This window comes from Borostomias antarcticus, assembly GCF_949987555.1.
Source record: "Borostomias antarcticus genome assembly, chromosome: 3".
NCBI lineage: Eukaryota > Metazoa > Chordata > Actinopteri > Stomiiformes > Stomiidae > Borostomias > Borostomias antarcticus.
In genome coordinates, this window is record NC_140236.1 from 16,048,834 (window position 1) to 16,071,428 (window position 22,595).

The 22,595-nt window shown below is 43.3% G+C and overlaps 1 protein-coding gene across 2 annotated transcripts in view; it reads right to left on the bottom strand.

Moving 5' to 3' along the window:
* Positions 1-22,595, bottom strand: part of slc9a8 (solute carrier family 9 member 8) — a 194,121-nt gene that overhangs the window by 40,085 nt on the left and 131,441 nt on the right. For both annotated transcript variants that reach the window (XM_084461744.1, XM_084461743.1), the window contains exons 8-9: positions 18,343-18,486; positions 8,406-8,544 (exon numbers count right to left, since the gene is read on the bottom strand). In XM_084461744.1, the coding sequence (XP_084317870.1) occupies positions 8,406-8,544; positions 18,343-18,486 (283 nt within the window). The remainder of the gene's footprint in view (positions 1-8,405; positions 8,545-18,342; positions 18,487-22,595) is intronic.

Consider the following 22,595-nt stretch of genomic DNA (forward strand, 5'->3'; position numbering starts at 1 on the left):
AATTGGATAATGTATGTAGGAGTTATGAGGACTTCATGTTTCACCAATAAGTGGCGCTATAAGTATGATGCAATACTGACACATAGATGTGTTCAGGACAGAACCTTCATGAAGCGTGAGATATATCGGACGAATTGGATAATGTATGTAGGAGTTATGAGGACTTCCTGTTTCACCAATAGGTGGCGCTATAAGTATGATGCAATACTGACACATAGATGTGTTCAGGACAGAACCGTCATGAAGCGTGAGATATATCGGACGAATTGGATAACGTATGTAGGAGTTATGAGTACTTCCTGTTTCACCAGTAGGTGGCGCTGTAAGTGTGACTCAATACCGAAGCATAGATGTGTTCAGAATGCGACCTTCATGAAGCATCAGCAATTTGGTGCAAATCGGATAATGTATGTAGGAGTTATGAGGACGTACTGTTTCACCAATAGGTGGCGCTATAAGTATGACGCAATACTGACACATAGATGTGTTCAGGACAGAACCGTCATGAAGCGTGAGACATATCGGACAAATCGGATAATGTATGGAGGAGTTATGAGGATGTACTGTTTCACCAATAGGTGGCGCTATAAGTATGACGCAATACTGACACATAGATGTGTTCAGGACAGAACCGTCATGAAGCGTGAGACATATCGGACAAATCGGATAATGTATGGAGGAGTTATGAGGACGTACTGTTTCACCAATAGGTGGTGCTATAAGTATGACGCAATACTGACACATAGATGTGTTCAGGACAGAACCGTCATGAAGCGTGAGACATATCGGACAAATCGGATAATGTATGGAGGAGTTATGAGGATGTACTGTTTCACCAATAGGTGGCGCTATACGTATGACGCAATACTGACACATAGATGTGTTCAGGACAGAACCGTCATGAAGCGTGAGACATATCGGACAAATCGGATAATGTATGGAGGAGTTATGAGGACGTACTGTTTCACCAATAGGTGGCGCTATAAGTATGACGCAATACTGACACATAGATGTGTTCAGGACAGAACCGTCATGAAGCGTGAGACATATCGGACAAATCGGATAATGTATGGAGGAGTTATGAGGACGTACTGTTTCACCAATAGGTGGCGCTATAAGTATGACGCAATACTGACACATAGATGTGTTCAGGACAGAACCGTCATGAAGCGTGAGACATATCGGACAAATCGGATAATGTATGGAGGAGTTATGAGGACGTACTGTTTCACCAATAGGTGGCGCTATAAGTATGACGCAATACTGACACATAGATGTGTTCAGGACAGAACCGTCATGAAGCGTGACATATATCGGACAAATTGAATAATGTATGGAGGAGTTATGAGGACTTCGTGTTTTATGGCGAAATGTCAAACTTTGGCGGGGCGCCACGGCAAGGGTGTTTGGTGAAAACTCAATTTTTTTGATAACTTTTGATCATAAAGGTCTTAAGATGAAGCTGACCCGATATGAAGTTGATCGGATGAAATCTGTAGGAGGAGTTCGTCGAAGTACGAGGCATGGAAATGGTCAAAACAAGGACAAAATGGCACATTAAGAGCAAAATGGCGGACTTCCTGTTGCATGTTGGGTATAGCTCCAAGAGACATTTAAGTGTGGCTCGATGAAATACATATGCCCTCCGAATTTCGTTCGCCTACATCAAACTGAAAGGTGGGGCTCGCCATTTGAAACTTTCCAGGGGGCGCTCTTGAGCCGTTTTGCCACGCCCATTTCCGTCACCCATGAATTATCAAATTTTTCACCGGGACTGACGTATCTGCAAAGTTTCATCCGTTTTCATCGATGTTCAGGCCGCCTAAAAGGCATTTGTTTGGAGTAAAGAAGGAGAAGAAGGAGAAGGAGAAGGAGAAGAATAACTAGGGCTGCGAGCAGCAGTGAGCGGGCCCTCGCACCCCATGCGTGTCTGGGTGCTGCGCCGTTAAAGGCTGTGCTATTTCGGTGTGCAGTACTGAGAGAAACTTCCTGTCACCAGTAGGTGGCGCTCTAGGCATGACTCAATACCGAAGCATAGATGTGTTCAGGACGGTACCTTGATGAAGCGTGAGAAATGTTGAGTAAATCGGATAACGTGTGTAGGAGTTATGAGGACTTCCTGTTTCACCAGTAGGTGGCGCTGTAAGTTTGACTCAATACCGACACATAGATAGGTTCAGAAGGCCACCTTCATGAAGCGTCAGCAATTTGGTGCAAATCGGATGATGTATGCAGGAGTTATGAGGACTTCCTGTTTCACCAATAGGTGGCGCTATACGTATGACGCAATACTGACACATAGATGTGTTCAGGACAGAACCGTCATGAAGCGTGAGCTATATCGGACAAATTGGATAATGTATGGAGGAGTTATGAGGACTTCCTGTTTCACCAATAGGTGGCGCTATAAGTATGACGCAATACTGAAACATAGATGTGTTCAGGACAGAACCGTCATGAAGCGTGATATATATCAGACAAATTGGATAATGTATGGAGGAGTTATGAGGACTTCCTGTTTCACCAATAGGTGGCGCTATAAGTATGACGCAATACTGACACATAGATGTGTTCAGGACAGAACCGTCATGAAGCGTGAGATATATAGGACAAATTGGATAATGTATGGAGGAGTTATGAGGACTTCCTGTTTCACCAATAGGTGGCGCTATAAGTATGACGCAATACTGACACATAGATGTGTTCAGGACAGAACCGTCATGAAGCGTGAGATATATCGGACAAATTGGATAATGTATGGAGGAGTTATGAGGACTTCCTGTTTCACCAATAGGTGGCGCTATAAGTATGACGCAATACTGAAACATAGATGTGTTCAGGACAGAACCCTCATGAAGCGTGAGATATATCGGACAAATTGGATAATGTATGGAGGAGTTATGAGGACTTCCTGTTTCACCAATAGGTGGCGCTATAAGTATGACGCAATACTGACACATAGATGTGTTCAGGACAGAACCGTCATGAAGCGTGAAATATATCGGACAAATTGGATAATGTATGGAGGAGTTATGAGGACTTCGTGTTTTATGGCGAAATGTCAAACTTTGGCGGGGCGCCACGGCAAGGGTGTTTGGTGAAAACTCAATTTTTTTTATAACTTTTGATCACAAAGGTCTTAAGATGAAGCTGACCCGATATGAAGTTGATCGGATGAAATCTGTAGGAGGAGTTCGTCGAAGTACGAGGCATGGAAATGGTCAAAACAAGGACAAAATGGCACATTAAGAGCAAAATGGCGGACTTCCTGTTGCATGTTGGGTATAGCTCCAAGAGACATTTAAGTGTGGCTCGATGAAATACATATGCCCACCGAATTTCGTTCGCCTACATCAAACTGAAAGGTGGGGCTCGCCATTTTAAACTTTCCAGGGGGCGCTCTTGAGCCGTTTTGCCACGCCCATTTCCGTCACCCATGAATTATCAAATTTTTCACCGGTACTGACGTATCTGCAAAGTTTCATCCGTTTTCATCGATGTTTAGGCCGCCAAAAAGGCATTCGTTTGGGGAGAAGAAGGAGAAGAAGGAGAAGGAGAAGGAGAAGAATAACTAGGGCTGCGAGCAGCAGTGAGCGGGCCCTCGCACCCCATGCGTGTCTGGGTGCTGCGCCGTTAAAGGCTGTGCTATTTCGGTGTGCAGTACTGAGAGAAACTTCCTGTCACCAGTAGGTGGCGCTCTAGGCATGACTCAATACCGAAGCATAGATGTGTTCAGGACGGTACCTTGATGAAGCGTGAGAAATGTTGAGTAAATCGGATAACGTGTGTAGGAGTTATGAGGACTTCCTGTTTCACCAGTAGGTGGCGCTGTAAGTTTGACTCAATACCGACACATAGATGGGTTCAGAAGGCTACCTTCATGAAGCGTCAGCAATTTGGTGCAAATCGGATGATGTATGCAGGAGTTATGAGGACTTCCTGTTTCACCAATAGGTGGCGCTATACGTATGACGCAATACTGACACATAGATGTGTTCAGGACAGAACCGTCATGAAGCGTGAGCTATATCGGACAAATTGGATAATGTATGGAGGAGTTATGAGGACTTCCTGTTTCACCAATAGGTGGCGCTATAAGTATGACGCAATACTGAAACATAGATGTGTTCAGGACAGAACCGTCATGAAGCGTGATATATATCAGACAAATTGGATAATGTATGGAGGAGTTATGAGGACTTCCTGTTTCACCAATAGGTGGCGCTATAAGTATGACGCAATACTGACACATAGATGTGTTCAGGACAGAACCGTCATGAAGCGTGAGATATATAGGACAAATTGGATAATGTATGGAGGAGTTATGAGGACTTCCTGTTTCACCAATAGGTGGCGCTATAAGTATGACGCAATACTGACACATAGATGTGTTCAGGACAGAACCGTCATGAAGCGTGAGATATATCGGACAAATTGGATAATGTATGGAGGAGTTATGAGGACTTCCTGTTTCACCAATAGGTGGCGCTATAAGTATGACGCAATACTGAAACATAGATGTGTTCAGGACAGAACCCTCATGAAGCGTGAGATATATCGGACAAATTGGATAATGTATGGAGGAGTTATGAGGACTTCCTGTTTCACCAATAGGTGGCGCTATAAGTATGACGCAATACTGACACATAGATGTGTTCAGGACAGAACCGTCATGAAGCGTGAAATATATCGGACAAATTGGATAATGTATGGAGGAGTTATGAGGACTTCGTGTTTTATGGCGAAATGTCAAAATTTGGCGGGGCGCCACGGCAAGGGTGTTTGGTGAAAACTCAATTTTTTTGATAACTTTTGATCACAAAGGTCTTAAGATGAAGCTGACTCGATATGAAGTTGATCGGATGAAATCTGTAGGAGGAGTTCGTCGAAGTACGAGGCATGGAAATGGTCAAAACAAGGACAAAATGGCACATTAAGAGCAAAATGGCGGACTTCCTGTTGCATGTTGGGTATAGCTCCAAGAGACATTTAAGTGTGGCTCGATGAAATACATATGCCCACCGAATTTCGTTCGCCTACATCAAACTGAAAGGTGGGGCTCGCCATTTTAAACTTTCCAGGGGGCGCTCTTGAGCCGTTTTGCCACGCCCATTTCCGTCACCCATGAATTATCAAATTTTTCACCGGTACTGACGTATCTGCAAAGTTTCATCCGTTTTCATCGATGTTTAGGCCGCCAAAAAGGCATTCGTTTGGGGAGAAGAAGAAGAAGAAGAAGAAGAAGGAGAAGGTAGGAGAATAATAATCCTTCGAGTTTCAATAGGGCCTCGCACCGCCAGTGCTCGGGCCCTAATAATCCTTCGAGTTTCAATAGGGCCTCGCACCGCCAGTGCTCGGGCCCTAATTATGTGAACCAAAATGGGACAGAATGCTTTTTTCATTTCAGTGCGACTTTAAAGGATAAGGACACTGAATTTCATGTTTAGCCCTATTCCTGGCTTCCCTGGCATGTATCTGACTAGTACAGGTCAAAATATTTCTGTTTTGTACAGTACAGAGTTCTGTGTCAATAACGTTGGCGCGCGCACCCTGAAAAGGGACATTGCGCAACAGGGATTAGGGCTAGACAGTCCGCTGAGTTCGAAGACAAGTTCCCTTTACTGTGTGTTGATGAAATTTAGTAGCCTAGGATTCTGTTTTAATTAGGGCCCGAGCACTGGCGGTGCGAGGCCCTATTGAAACTCGAAGGATTATTATTCTTCTCCTTCTTCTCCTTCTCCTTCTCCTTCTTTACTCCAAACAAATGCCTTTTAGGCGGCCTGAACATCGATGAAAACGGATGAAACTTTGCAGATACGTCAGTCCCGGTAAAAAATTTGATAATTCATGGGTGACGGAACTGGGCGTGGCAAAACGGCTCAAGAGCGCCCCCTGGAAAATCTAAAATGGCGAGCCCCACCTTTCAGTTTGATGTAGGCGAACGAAATTCGGAGGGCATATGTAGTTCATCGAGACGCACTAAAATGTCTCTTGGAGCTATACCCAACATGCAACAGGAAGGCCGCCATTTTGCTTTTAATGTGCCATTTTGTCCTTGTTTTGACCATTTCCATGCCTCGTACTTCGACGAACTCCTCCTACAGATTTCATCCGATCAACTTCATATCGGGTCAGCTTCATCTTAAGACCTTTGTGATCAAAAGTTATCAAAAAAATTGAGTTTTCACCAAACACCCTTGCTGTGGCGCCCCGCCAAAGTTTGACATTTCGCCATAAAACACGAAGTCCTCATAACTCCTCCATACATTATCCAATTTGTCCGATATATCTCACGCTTCATGACGGTTCTGTCCTGAACACATCTATGTGTCAGTATTGCGTCATACTTATAGCGCCACCTATTGGTGAAACAGGAAGTCCTCATAACTCATCCATACATTATCCAATTTGTCCGATATATCTCACGCTTCATGACGGTTCTGTCCTGAACACATCTATGTGTCAGTATTGCGTCATACTTATAGCGCCACCTATTGGTGAAACATGAAGTCCTCATAACTCCTCCATACATTATCCAATTCGTCCGATATACCTCACGCTTCATGAAGGTTCTGTCCTGAACACATCTATGTGTCAGTATTGCGTCATACTTATAGCGCCACCTATTGGTGAAACAGGAAGTCCTCATAACTCCTCCATACATTATCCGATTTGTCCGATTTATCTCACGCTTCATGATGGTTCTGTCCTGAACACATCTATGTGTCAGTATTGAGTCATACTTATAGCGCCGCCTACAGGTCAGGCAGGAAGTCATCATAACTCCTACATACATTGTCCGATTTACACAACATTTCTCACACTTCATCAAGGTACCGTCCTGAACACATTTATGCATCGGTATTGAGTCACGGTTAGAGCGCCACCTACTGGTGAATGGAATGTTCTCTCAGTACAGGACACCGAAATAGCACAGCCTTTAATGGCGCCGCACCCCGACACGCGTGGGGTGCGAGGGCCCGCTCAATGCTGCTCGCAGCCCTAGTTTCATAGTGAATTTTATAGTTTGTTTTGAGTTTACCTTTAAATTCAGCTCAAGCAATTAACCTTGCTAGCTTTGCATACAGAATACTATTTTATGTTAGGCTATAGTGCAAAATTATTTTTGGTTCATTATGAAAATGTGATGGGATGAACACCAAATATGTATATTCTTTGACCTGGACCTTCGCTCTCCACGGTCACGGAAGTGCCACAGATGACCCAACTACTTGGCATCCTGTGCCGCGTGCGAGTGTGGTGCTGTGGAGCAAACCGCAGACCACGTCATCCAGTACTGTCAGATATATCGGACACCCAACGTGGCCTGACAGTCGTGGATGACAAAATGGTGACGTGGCTCCAGGAGGTGTGCCTGGATATATAGCTCGGGTGACTCCCTCACCCAGGCTCGGGGTGGTAAAAGGATAGCCCCTCGGCCCCGAGCCTGGGGGGAGAGGATGAATCAACCAACCTACCCAAACAAAGAAGAATAAGAGGTAATAAGAGCTGCTGCCACAGTTCTGAAAATTGATTAAATATCAAATTTGTTAAAAATTTCCCAATATTTCATCACTCAATGCTCATCACTTTCATCACTCAACACTTCATGGAGTTACTGGAATTCATTAGAATTCATTTCAAAATTCCATGATATTGCAGAAATTCCATGACCCATGGAACCTGGATAACTATGAAATAGCACATGAACTGATATACCTGTAGCTACCCACTGCCAGGAAAATGACCTTTCATCTTTTGATTATTTCTGCATCATATCACATGGTTCTAGACTGGAAGATACTGTCTTGTGCAAGATTGGAGTTCCTGATGGCCAATTGGTAAATTCTATTCTGTCAGGGAATAGTTCCCTGGCTGGCCAATTGGCTCCTTGGCTTCCTGTTGATTTTTCTTTGTTCTCATTTATGGGGTTACTTCAGTTCGCTGTGCTCCATTGTCACAGCTTCCCATTCCACTAAGCTCCACGCTTTCGATCATATTGGTCTAAGGTTTGAGTCCTTGTCTTTGGGTCCTCTCCCATGGTTCCGTCTCTTTTTGTTCTGCTGCTCTTCCTCTTTTCTCACTCTTCTTTGTACTTTCTCTCAATAAATAACTAGTCCTTGCACAGATTAAGTAATGTAAAATAGAGTCAGATAATTGAGATTTGAAGATGTGCTGGTAATATTTATACATTGTCCAGTTTACTCTTTGTTCGTCAGGCTTAGGAGGCTTAGTTTTGGTTCCTTTTCCAATGTAAAAACCTCTCAGTTTTGGAAACCGAATATAAACCCCCTACATGGTTCACTTTAAGTAATCTCCTATGAACCACTCATCTTGATCACATTTTCTCAAAATTATAGAGACAATAACATTTAAACATGCACACACAAAGGCAGAGAGGATACAATGGCAGAGATGAGACCAGTGAGAGTTCCGAGGGCAGCAGAACCAAAGAACATCTTCAGGAAGTAGCCCAATGCCTGTACAAATGTCTCCCAGCCTGTTACCATGGAGTTATCCGAGCGGGCAAATCCCTCAGCCGTGCTTCAGGAGAAAAGGAGACAAAGTGACAGGACATGTTAGTCAGTGAATGGAAATATACCACTTTTAAATATCAGTTATCAATTGATACTACCACATATTGTCCTCGAGGGCAGTATCATTCCACTGGCAATCTTGTCAGCACTGAGTCACTCCTCACAGCTGTTGCTGTATGCATGCCTGTATGTAGGCAAGTCTTCGACTGCTTGTTTCCCTATCTTTAAGTCCCTGCATTAAACATGTTTTTTAAGTTACAGATAATACAGCTCTGAAGTGCAGAGTTGATACCTGTATAGTGAATATGGCTATTCTTCCAAAGATAAATTATACAGTATCAGGGACTGCCTGCTTAAATACATGCCGATAGTTAAAATACCTAATAGTGGAGCAGATAAGCATAACAATTATGCATTTTGTGATAAAAGTGTGGCAATGGTAGAGATATAGCCAAGGGCATAAAAAAGGATATTGGGGCATCATGAATTTTCAATATGGTGTCCATGGCAACCATTTTTCAAAATGTCCATTAGTGGCTGCCAGTGATGACAGTTTTCTGGTCAATTTTCAGGGATGGATATAATATGATGATATTGAAGACATAATTAGTTGAATTTACCTACCATACATAAATCTTGGCAATTGGCATTTGGATAACAGTAGCCTACATTTTTTTCAAAATGGTGGCCAGGATTAGTATGAAAATTGTAATTGCAATACATTTTGTAGATTACTCTGATGTGGAATGAAATTGGTAGACTTCTAGTTCATCGAGCGGTCATTAAAAATGATCAAATGTTAAGAAGTGGACATCATTGGATTCCCCTCGCCTACAGAATCTAGCTTTTATTGTTTGTAGTGGAATGGTGTCATATAGCCTTGTGGTGTCTAGCTAGCGAATATAGCTAGAGGTAACAGCATGTAACCGTGGAGATAATAACATGGGCACTAACGCTATCATGTTTAGTCAGGGAGAGAGGACAATGAAATTTGGCACAGTGGCATCAAGTGTGGATGGCCCAGGCTAGCCAGCAATATTTGAGGTAGCATAGCGCCGTCAACAGCCCTTGTTCTCTTGCCTGTGACTTGCTCTTAGCGGAGCTCATTTGCATATGAAAAAAGCGCTCAAACTTATCTCAGTGGAGGGGTATAGAAGCATGCTAGAACGCTTATTCTGAGTGGTATTTTCAGCAAAAATACTCAAAGACATGTTTTGGGGACCCCAAAGACTATTAAATTGTTGAAAATTAGCATAATATGACACCTTTAAAGGACAAAGCTCGTTAATAGCTTCCCCACTTGCTCCAGCACGCATGCGCACAGTGCGCAATCGTTGCTCCAGCACGCTGTGCGCATGCGTGCTGGAGCAAGTGAGGAAGCTATTTTGTGTCTAAAGACGTTTCTAAAGATCATATTACAGAGGCATGTGAAAAACAGACCTACGCTCTATGTAAGCACAACTAGCGATTCATAAAGACAGATTGATGAAAACAACCGTTTCGCAGCAGAAAATAGATTTTTAGAAGCTGCATTCTCAGTGCCCCGTCCGCCGCCATTACATGGATATACTTGGCTCGCGCTGGATTTTACATTTCTTCTACAGGCCTCCGAATTACACCAAAGTTATCTCTTATAATATGCCGTAAATAAGGTCCAGGTTGTCAAAAACGAGCATTGTCCTTTAAATAATGTTGTTATCAGTTTTATCCATTTCCTCAGTTTTATTTCAATATATTTATTTTCATTCAAACATCGGTTTTATCTATGTTTGTGTAATAATATGGTGTTTTTGTATTTATTATACATTTGAATGTGTTGTTTTTCTTTGTTTTTTAACCAGGGCACCATTGCAAATGAGACCCTGATGTCAATGGGCTCCCCTGGTAAAATAAAGGTTAGTAAATAATGAAAATAGATAGGTTCCTTATAAGCCTCACTTTCCCTATGTAATTCTGTCTGCCACCAGATACGAGTTCCTGGGAGAAAATATAGAGGATTTACGGCGCAATGGAATTGTGCAACGAAAAGCCAGGTTGCTGGCGGTAACGATAGCTACACTGGCATAGGTTTGCATATGGACAGGGGGACATGTCCCTACCAATTTTTCGGAAGGCCAAAATTGTCCCTAACAATTTTTAAACAACCTCGTTCGCATTATCTTTGGAGTCCTTCCTATGTTTTGGGAGGACAGAATTGTCCCTACCATTATTAAATTTGTTTGTGTTATCTTCGGAGTTACATACATCGCTCGTCGTCACTGTAAATGAGGGCAACCTCAGTGCCTCTCGAGCATAAATAAAGGTTTGAATTGAATAGAGCGTTAACGTTCACCATCCACCATCGGGAATGTGCCATCCCAGTATTTTTTTTATTTTTAAATTTAGGAATACTCACGTTTGATTGGCTGAAATAGATAGTTACTTTTCAAATATTCGCTGGATATGAAGACCAACAAGCAACAGCCTTTACAGGCAGACAGCGATTCAGCCATTAAGCAGGCTAGCCACGCGAAGACGTTTGTAATTAGCTAACGTTACATCCATCATGTCACCTCCCCCTCCAAAGAGGATTAAAGACAGATTGGGTGCGTTCGTGAATGCGCTGAGAATCTGCTCTGATTTCAAACCGCTCGGGTTTCAACGTCATAGAGCGCTTTGAAATCGGTTAATTTACGAAAGGTCAGTTTGCTCTGACAAACCGTCTTTTTAGTCAGAGCACCCAGTACAGTACCTGAGTGCTCCCAATTTTCGAACGGGGATGTTTGGAGTGCTCTGAATTTCAGAACGACCAGAGAGCACTCAGAGCGCATTTATGAACGCACATAGCACTAGTCTGAAAAGAGAAAACACTCCTGATGGGTGCGTTCGTATATGCACTCTGAGAATCTGCTCTGATTTCAGAGTGCTCTGGCTTCAACGTCATTGAGCGCTCTGAAATGCGCTCTGGCTTCAACGTCATAGAGCGCTCTGAAATCAGTTACTTTACGAACAGTCAGATCACTCGGACAAACCGTCTTTTCAGTGAGAGCACCCAGTGCGTGCACTGAGTGCTCCACAGTGCTCTGAATCTTTGAACTGGGACGCTCTGAGCCCTCAGCATTTCCGGACCAGAGAGCACTCTGGGTGCACTCCGAGCGCATTTACGAATACACCCGATTCAGATTAGCTAGTAAACTAACTAGGCAGTAGCCACATGAAAACCAGCTAGTGCCAACGTTACCTAACATCACCGGTCTTTCCATTGTGGCAAATTGTCAACTGATGATGTTAGCTAGCTAGCGAACTGTTATCACGTTAACTAGCTGGCTTCTATCATCCTACAGTGTAACATTAGGATAGCAGCCATGTTATTACATTATTTACATTAGCTATTATACATTAGCTATATTTACTGTACTTATGTAGACCCTGCTGGCTGAGATTTGAATGGAACATCACAACGTCCTCACTACTAGTGTCAGCAATGAATTCTAGCTGATGGGCTATAGCTTGGTGTGTCAAACCCAGGAATTGTCCTCGCTAGCCTTGATGCAAATTTTTGCCACATTAAACTCCAATAAAATGCTAAAAACGTTAGCGATATTAAAGTCTTCCAGTTGTGGCATGAAGGCTTTTTTTTGCCTGACAAGGGTTGTTACAATCATAGGGGAAACATTGAATATTCATATCTAGCCAGGCCGTGAAAGCCTTTGTAGGTACCGCACCGGAACCTTCACCGCTGATGGCTTGTCCATCTCGTGGAGCATTATTAGTCAGAGGTACTCTAATGAGGCCTCAGGTCTGTTTATTTTGATAAAAGCCTGTACCTGTTTATTTTGATAAAAGCCTGTTTTCTTACAGTTATTAGCTATACTTGAAACTGAAATCTCATAATTTTCTTTTCACAGTATCGGCTAGAAGGTGTTTTTAATAAAGAAGCATACTGTATGTTGAAGTACATGGGATATATATTTTTTCAACTACGGTATCGAATTGGGTATCAAGGATCGTGGAATTTCACTATTGGTATTGACTACTAAATGTATGGTATTGTGACATCCCTAATAGACGGATATATCAATTTATAGTTGAATGTCAGTCTAAAAATCCCATGAAAATCACAATTTTAATTAAATCATTTTTATTTAGGAAAAACAAGCAGCAGTATATAGAGAGTGAAGAAGCACAACCGTCTAGAGCAGTGGTTCTTAACCTGGGTTCGATCGAACCCCAGGGGTTCGGTGAGTCAGTCTCAGGGGTTCGGCGGAGGTCAAGACACACACCCGACTCATATGATTCGTGATGACACGCCCCGCTTGGCCATCATTGGCTGCAGGTGATCACGCTACATCGCTTGGCCTATCTGTGCTGCAGGGAATTTGGTGCGCTCAGTAGTCGACTTGTGACTGTCGTGATGGTACGTCGTGTGATTGTGAAAGGAACAGACTTTGTTGCGAAAATGACATGAGAGTGGCACTTGCCAAGGTCTGAACTGGTCTCTGAAAGGCAACAGCAGAAGTCACACTGATTTGCAGTAAATATTCATTATTATGTTTTTGTTTTTGTGTGAAAATCATGTTTTGATGGTTTTGTTCTTTGAACACAGTGATGTTGATGCACGGTTCATTTTGTGCACCAGTAAAATATATACCTACAGTATGTTTTGAATTTGAAAAAATCATATTTTATTTTTCCAATTAAGAAGGGTTCGGTGAATGCGCATATGGAACTGGTGGGGTTCAGTACCTCCAACAAGGTTAAGAACCACTGGTCTAGAGAGAGTGGAAGAACACAGCAGTAGCCTAGAGAGAGTGGAGGAACACAGTAGCAGCCTAGAGAGAGTGGAGAAGAACAGCAGCAGCCTAGAGAGAGTGGAGAAGAACAGCAGCAGCCTAGAGAGAGTGGAGAAGAACAGCAGCAGCATAGGGAGAGTGGAGAAGAACAGCAGCAGCCTAGGGAGAGTGGAGAAGAACAGCAGCAGCCTAGAGAGAGTGGAGAAGAACAGCAGCAGCCTAGGGAGAGTGGAAGAACAGCAGCAGCCTAGAGAGAGTGGAGAAGAACAGCAGCAGCCTAGGGAGAGTGGAAGAACAGCAGCAGCCTAGGGAGAGTGGAGAAGAACAGCAGCAGCCTAGGGAGAGTGAAAGAACAGCAGCAGCCTAGGGAGAGTGGAGAAGAATAGCAGCAGCCTAGGGAGAGTGGAAGAACAGCAGCAGCCTAGGGAGAGTGGAGAAGAACAGCAGCAGTCTAGAGAGAGTGGAGAAGAACAGCAGCAGCCTAGGGAGAGTGGAGAAGAACAGCAGCAGCCTATGGAGAGTGGAGAAGAAAAGCAGCAGCCTAGAGAGAGTGGAGAAGAACAGCAGCAGCCTGGGGAGAGTGGAAGAACAGCAGCAGCCTAGAGAGAGTGGAGAAGAACAGCAGCAGCCTAGGGAGAGTGGAGAAGAACAGCAGCAGCCTAGGGAGAGTGGAAGAACAGCAGCAGCCTAGGGAGAGTGGAGAAGAATAGCAGCAGCCTAGGGAGAGTGGAAGAACAGCAGCAGCCTAGGGAGAGTGGAGAAGAACAGCAGCAGCCTAGAGAGAGTGGAAGAACACAGCAGCGGTCTAGAGAGTGAAACCCAGGATAGGACTGGAGATGTAGAGCAGACTGATGCTTCAGGGTTTCAGGTGAGGTCTTAAATTAAATTGATACTGAGATGATGATTAAACATAATGCTAAAATTGATTAATTGTAAATTATCTATTATGTAACCATATTGCCTATTTTGGTGTTAACTTAGTTGTAAGTTATCAACATGATGCAAAATAATAATTCAGTAATGACTCATGTTGGGGTTATTTGTTGATTTATATTTTAGGAGACAGTCAGTGTGAGTGATCCAGAAGCAAGTCAGCTTAGACCACAGCCCCCCCGCCCACCCAATCAGTTTGGTCTTTTTTAACGTAATAATCATTTTTACAATAAAAACAGATTGTATTTATATTATTTTGAATGCCACACTGTCCAGTAGTTTAATTGTGTTCTTAATCGAAAATGGGTTTCGTGAATTTTGAAGCCCATAGTTGGCTCTGAGGTCAATGTTGCTGAGATATGCTAACGATTAATGAAACTGGACTACAGCAGTCAAATGGCCACCATGTTTTTCATAGCCTGAGCTAGCCCTAGAAATTGCAGCATTTTCTGAATACCAAATAAATATCACACATATAAACAAAAAACTGCCTGAGCTAGCTCAATCCTGTTTTTTTTCCATGGACAGATTTTGCTACAACAAATGTGAATTTCACATGCATTTTTGTGCGTAGCTTACCAGCCGCACAGCTAGTATAGCGTTTGACGAGTTATCACTCCCTCCCTCCCTCACTCCCGACAATGTTGGCCTGCATCTCTCTGTTGGCACCACAAGAGGCAATAGTCCCAGCACACCAAAATAAATCCGCCGATCTTCACTGCACAAGTAGAGTAGTGGTCAGAGCATTGGACTCCCACCCGGGACACCGGGGTTCAAGACCCGGTGGGGATGACTTTATGAGACTATACCCCAAACCTCCACATGTTCATCCTTTCACTACAACCTTTTTATCCCTTACATAAATTCCACAAGTAAAGTAGTGGTCAGAGCATTGGACTCCAACGCAGGACATTCTCAGAGATTACCGTCTATGCTGAGCAAAACTCCTCTAGTCTATATGTAGCGAAACAAGCCAGCCACGCACATAAGCCAGGCTGGACCTAGCCTGGTTATAGCTAGGCCAGTAAAAATGGGGGCCATCACAAAGACATTAGACTGCTGTAGTCCTGTTCAAAAATGTATGCAAAAATGCATATCACTATCAACAAAGGCCTCAGAACCAACTAAAGGCTTAAAAATTCACAAAACCCATCTTTTATTATTGAAATTATTGTACTTTTGAACAAAACATACTCATTGTGGCAGTCTCTGACATCAACCTCACCACTCTGTAGGGCTGGTATGTTGTGAGCAGGATCCTCAGCTATTAAGGGGAACATTTCAAAATGATTTTGCACGACAGCGTGGTGCGTTATCCTTACAACAGACATGTTATGTTTCATACATAGTTGCAGTGTAAATAAAAATGTTAACAGGGGTGTTTAATATAAATTATTATATAAATGTTTTATTATTGTTTAACTGGATTAACTTTGCTGTTTTTTACATGTGGCAGAAGGCTATTCAATGGGCACAATAGTATGAACAGAGATTGTGCGGCCTCCTGGTACCCAGTTTGGGAACCACTGTTCTATACAGTGGCGATTGCTCCTATAAGCCAGGGTAAGCCTGGCTTACCCATACAAATCCAAATAAAACTTGATTTCTGCACTTTCATTCACTGAAAGAAGACACGAAAATGGTCTTTTAGACTGTTTTTGACTTAAATGTGTCTTGTATTCTGCCATATCGCTTCATTTTCATCCGTGTTTAGCGTTTTGGTAGTGCTCCGTCGCCCCCTACAGTTCTCATGAAAATACAGTCCACGTTACGGTCCGTTGACAGCTGTCTTACTAGCCTGTCATTCACTTAACATTGTAGGCCAGGTAAAAGGATTCTGATTTACAGAAATCAAGACCAAATGAAAATCAACCAATCAAATTAGCCCACACATATAAAACCGCGAAAAATGTTGTCATCAGTCGAAATGTAACCTAATCTGTTATTTGTCAAAATGCTTAAAAGTGGGCGTAGGTTAAGCCGGCTCTCGAAGTGCTTACATTGGAATTCCAATTGACATTTTAACATTGGGACGGTTCATCCAATCAAAACTTGTCATGACTGTCCCGTCATTCACATTACCTGTCAATCAAGTTACCCACTTTAGCAATCTAGCTACTGGCAGCATCAATGAACATGGAAAACGGAGATCTTGAGTATTTGTTGAAAGTTGATTTCACAAAACTACCTTTTGAGCAGCAGCTCAAAATAAAACAAGATGGGAGACCTACACTGTCACTGGAGGGATGAGAAGAAAACAGAGAATTTGAGGTGGGACGTGCATCACTTTCTGTGGTAAAAGTTATGCTAGAACAGAGTGCAAAGATATATTACTGAACGGGCCTACCGGGCCCAGGCCCACGAGCTCAGGGGGCCCTTTGCATTTCTTGTTGCATAGTGTCATGGAATTTTTAGAGACAACTGGCCTCAGCTTTTCAGATTTCAGCCTTTTGTTTCTAAACCTATTGTGGTAGACTATTATTGTTGTAATTGTATTATTAGATCATGGTTAATATGCTACAGCAATTATAATAGGCTAGCCTACATTATTATTAGGCTATTATTATTATTATTATTATTAGCCTATGTGAGACAGTGACACTGCACACTATGCAGTACATGTTTGCCTCTGATCCACCGCTGTAGTTGGCTAATGCCTATGATCCACCGCTGTAGTAGGGCTAACCGGTGCTTCTTTTTCTTTGCCTCTGCGTGCATAACTTTAAAAAAAAATACATAGTTCATATGCCCACTTAAATAATACATTTCACACAATATATTAAGTGTTTATTAATTGTTTTAGGCTACTGATGCACAATGGTTAAATTTCCGGGCCAAAAAAACAACCTCCGGGAAGGCGGGTCCCGATGCCATTTCCCAGGAGGGAAATGACAGGTGCCCTACCCGGGATTCCCGGGATCCCGCCTCAAACACTACTCAGCGCACTTCTGTTGATGTGAAACCTCCCATCAGGGCATGCTTAGAAAGCGCAAAAAATTGGTCCTGGCTTACCTGGTTCTAGGACCCACCAGATGCCACTGGTTCTATACACTAGTTCAAGACTTAAGTGGATAACATTAAAGGGATAGTTCAGTCCAGAACCTTACTTCCTGGTGTTTTGTATGATATTGGTACATTGGGGCACTGTGTGAACACCATCGAACTATCAAATGAGTGTTTTCTTTAGTTTTGGAGAGCTAGACAATTTTTTTTTAGTCACATTTTCAGCTCGTTTTGTTTGTGACGTCCCAGTGGACAAACTTTAGTTATATCTGATTTAAGCCATCTAGCTGTTAGCTACAGCAGTGTTAGCTCTGATCCTATTAGCCGTGAAAAGCCCTGATAACGTTATGCAGGAATTAGAATTAATCAGGTGCAAACTGTGCTGTAAGGCTTCCAAAGCGATATCCTACCAGAACTAGGTGCAAACTGTGCTGTAAGGTTTCCAAAGCGATATCCTACCAGAACTGTTGTGAGTGTGCCGTGTTGTATAGGCCAATTCGCCTTATTCACCTGGCAGCCATATTGGTCTGACGTAATTGGGGGTGCGGATGTGAAAGTGCCCGTTGACTTCAATGTTAGAAGTTCACTGTAAAAACACCACTTCAAGAACCAAAATAGTCAAAATAACAGGCTGAATACACTATTGGGGTTACAAACTAACATTACCAGACGGACTGTTTTTCACTGCCGTTGTTTTCGCGTTTGGAAATACATGAGCCATAGCTGCATTCACTCCCATGTATTTCCAAACGCGAAAACAACGGCAGTGAAAAACAATCCGTCTGGTAATGATGAGTTTGTAACCCCGAACCGCGGCCTGTCAATCATTTCTGACTGATGCCCTCTTTGACACACCCACATAACGAGGTGAGCTTGGAGAGGGGGAAAATTGGCCATATAAAAAGGATTTTTCTAGTACTTTAAAATGACGGAATAACAACATTTATGGACATATTCACTTTGATTTTACCTAAAGTTAACTGGCATGTGTCACGTTCAACCACTGTATTATCCCTTTAAGAGTCCATGAAACTATAAAGGATGGGTAGAAGAGGCACAGGAAATAAGAGAAGAGCAGAAGTGGGAGATGGGCATACTTGGTCAATACGATGGAGACTGCATCGTTGAGGATGCTCTCTCCAAACACCAGCATGTTGAGGACAGGGTCCACATTCAGAGCGTTGAAGATGGCGATTGTTGCCACTGGGTCCACAGCAGAGATCAGAGAACCAAATGCAAAACTACAGGAGAGAGAAAGGAAACGGGAGAGAGATCACTGACCATATGAAGTTAAGCCTACATGCATTTCACTAGTATAATCGTCTTGCTCTGCCTATCATATCAATTTTATGTAATGCACTTCGAATCAACCTATTTATTCTTCACTGTAACATCCCAACAGGAGCCATCTTAGCAGTGAAAAGTGAACATGGCAGCAAGTAAAAGTAAAATATAATAACATTTTCCACAGTGGTAAGTAGCCTAATAAAAATATTAATGTAAGTAATATAATAATATATTAATTTTATTACATTTTACAAAATAGAGGTTGAGCTGAAAATATCTATCATGTAGCCAAAAAAAAAAAGAAGCCGTATGCGGCTGGTACTGGTGGGGGATCTCCACTAGAGGAATTCACTCCAGCAGAGGAGCTGGTCCTCAGCTGCAACAAGGGGCGGCCTGTGATTGACGGGATAGAGTGCAGGACCTCCTCAGAGATCAAACATCAAGATGCCCAGGAGAGATATGTACAAGGTATTATCCACCTGTCCACTACGCTCCCTCCACATGTCAGCCTCTCAACTGTAGTAATAACGGTAGCCTGCGTCTATATCTTTCAGTGAGCAGTACTGGTACCATTTAACTTCTGGATCCCATGACCACAGATGCTGAACCCATTGGCCTACCGGACCCATATGTGAGTAGGCCTAGGTAATATCACTGCATCTCATACAGTCCTGTCTTCTCTTGCTTCAATAATTGTAATGTTCCTCTCTTCACAGCAGGGCTGTACATTGCGACATATATGTTGCACGTGCTATGAAAAAAAATGTCTGTGCGATTAATTTATTTGCCCTGTAGCACGCGTGCGACAGACAGCGAGCCGATTGTATGTAACGTTAGCGTTTTTTTTCCGTGTTGAAGCCGGGAGGACGAGTGAGGTGAAATGAAGTGAGAGCAGTCAGGTAGGCTAGCCTATAGCTTCCCCGGACCAGTAATCTCTGTTCTGGCAAGTGCCTCATGCAGTTGTCTGATCGGACAAGTAAAAAATAGCCTATAGTTGAAGTGTGGTAACGTTATCTAAAAAATACAGTCTAGAAACACGACGTGGAGCTACACCCAGTAGCCTAGCCTATGTTTGGGCTGAAGCGGAGCCTCTTACGCGCTGCTGTCTGTCACGCTACGTGCTCATCTTTCTACGCTGTTTTAACGGACCGTTCTTTTCAGCGGACTTCCACCTCCAGAACAGCGCAGCATAGTTCCGTCACTTCAATGGGCTGAAACATTGTAGCTAAATCTGTCAGTGGAAAAAATATTTTTTTTAGCAGCTGTCTCAGTTATATCAAGATTACGGAGCGGCTGTAGCTCAGTTGGTAGTGTGGGTCGTTCAATGATCAAAGGGTCAGTGGTTCGAATCCCAGCTCCGACTGTCCACATGTTGAAGTGTCCTTGAGCAAGACACCTAACCCCAAATTGCTCCCAATGAGCAGGTTAGCACCTTGCATGGCAGCTACCGCCATTGGTGTGTGAATGTGTGTGTGAATGGGTGAATGAGAGGCCATTGTAAAGTGCTTTGAGTGCCGCTAAGGTGGAAAAGTGCTATATAAGTGCAGTCCATTTACCATTTAAGCTAACTATTGGCACCGATGTGCTTATTGGTGTCATATTTATTCAGTTTAAGGAATTTCACGATCGAGCTAGCTAAACACCTTTAGCTCAATTGGCTCAGTTGCTGGTTAGTGATGAAAGGGGGAATCCCAACCCAGTTGATAACCCTCCATTGCGGGTTGGGGGGAGGCAACGGTCGGCTGGGATCCTGCCTCTCATAGCCCACCAGCAACTGGTCAGTGGACTTGAATTCTGCCGTCTGTTAATGAAATTCAAGTATCACCAATGTGTTACTTCCAAGTTGTTTCTTATTGTTTTCCGACATACCTCTGTGAACCTTCCTTTTCATCCATTCTCAGAGAATCCCTCTTTTTAGATAGAACATTTGGTCTGTGACGTCACTCCCCTTTACCCTTTGTCTGAGTGCCCGTCACCTCCCTCTATATGAAGTTATAAAAGAGACTGCACGACAGAGTCCCAGTACTCTCGACTTGGATACACTTCCTGTTTCGAGTCAGAATTTGCAAATCGTAACAGAATAAAACTATTGTCTTTTGTTTGAAACCAGCTTGAATCGACCACATTGCGTGTTCTTTGAAATCTACCTTAAACCAAGTATATAAATACTTTCATACGTCACAGTCATACAACGACTATTTTTTTGTAACTAGTTAGTACTAAGTAGTTAAGACAACGCCTAAATTGCCATGGTGCAACCGAAATTAGACACCAACTACTGTAGTATGCGACTAACTAGTAGCAACTAAGAGTTTAGTCAGGGTTTAGAGGTGACTAAATGCTTCGGTTTAGTCACAAGATAAGACAAACTGGTGCAACCCAGTCCAGGGCTTTACGAAGCTTGCCTCTCATGATGAATGAATGAATTAAATAGCCTATTCAAACAATGGATAGGCCTATATATGCTATTATAAGCAAGAAAACACCGCCTTTTGGGAGGGAAAGTGTTCGAACAATAAAAACATTACATGTGTATGATAATAATTAACAACACCATCAGAATCAACCAAAATTAAAGTTTTATTGTGAAAAAAGCACTTCTACTTTCTATTTCCGGCTACTGTGACGGTCCGTTCTCAACGCAGAAATAGGAAAAATTCTATGTATCCGTCATCCCAACGCAGGGGGGCCAACGGATGCTGCTACATGCGCTAGTCCGTTACTGTCCGTCATTCCGATCTCCATTCGAATGAATGACTTCCGGTCTCCGTCAATCCGGCAATGCGTCAAGATGTGCACACGGCGTCAGCAAGCATAATTTGTCAAGGAGACGGCCCACACCATAAGCACGAGTAGCCTACAACATGCGAATGAGAGGCGCTGCCCTGACTGACTGATTGAGCGACCGTCTTTTTGGCTGGCTGAACCGAAAGTTTAACGACGCTAGCTTGCGTTTAGCCCTTCTCAGTCCTGTTGTCGCATTATGCTCGCTCATGCCAGACAACAGTCCTTTCCCGCTCCATTCACTTCGCCGTCAAAATAAATCGGTGTCGGCCTATTTAGGAGAGGCGCTCATATTTACAAGTGTCAGATACACATGAAACTTCACTTACCTAAGCAAAAGGGTCTATTTAAACAAATGGTGGGTTTTGAAGCCTCGGCGCCACCATTAAATAACTTATTTAGACGCTTTCTGTCCGAGTGAAATTATTTTTCCGAGGTAGTCTTCTTCTGTGGTGGTGGCGGTGCTTTGAAGCTTCAAAGAGATCCATGTATTGATTATCCAGATCCATGTAACGATTATCGGGGGTTGAATCACATTACTGTCAAGAACAAGTATCAGTTGCCGTTGCTCAGCTCGGCCTTCGTTCCCCTCCAAGAAGCTACTATCTTCACTAAACTAGACCTGCGCAAGGCCTATCACTTGCATGCGGGAGGGAGATGAATGGAAGACCGCGTTTAACACCCCCCTGGGACATTTTGAGTACCTAGTCATGCCGTTTGGTCTCACTAATGCTCCCACTGTTTTCCAAGCCCTGGTAAACGACATCCTGCGGGACATGCTAAACCACTTTGTTGTGGTCTACTTAGACGACATTTAGATTTTTTCCAGAACCCCTGCAGAACACACATCTCATGTACGTCGGGTGTGCCAGCGCCTACGTCGGGTGCTCCAGCGCCTGCTACGCTGTCGGGTGCGCCAGCGCCTACATTAAGGCCGAGAAATGCATGTTCCACGTCACCACTGTGCCTTCCCTAGATATGTGATCAGCCCTTGAAAAATCTAAATGGATCCAGCTAAAGTGACCGCTGTAGCTGAGTGGGCCGTCCCCAGGTCCCGTAAGCACCTTAGACAATTCCTAGGATTCGCCAATTTCTATAGATAGTTCATTAGGGATTAAAATCGTATTGCTGCGCCTCTCCATGCCTTAACCTCCCTAGCTGTTCCCTTCATTTGGACCCCTGAAGCAGAGAATGCTTTCCAGAGCCTTAAACGTCAGTTCATCACGAAGCCGGTTCTACTGCAACCTGATCCTGCTCTCCAGTTCGTCGTGGAAGTGGA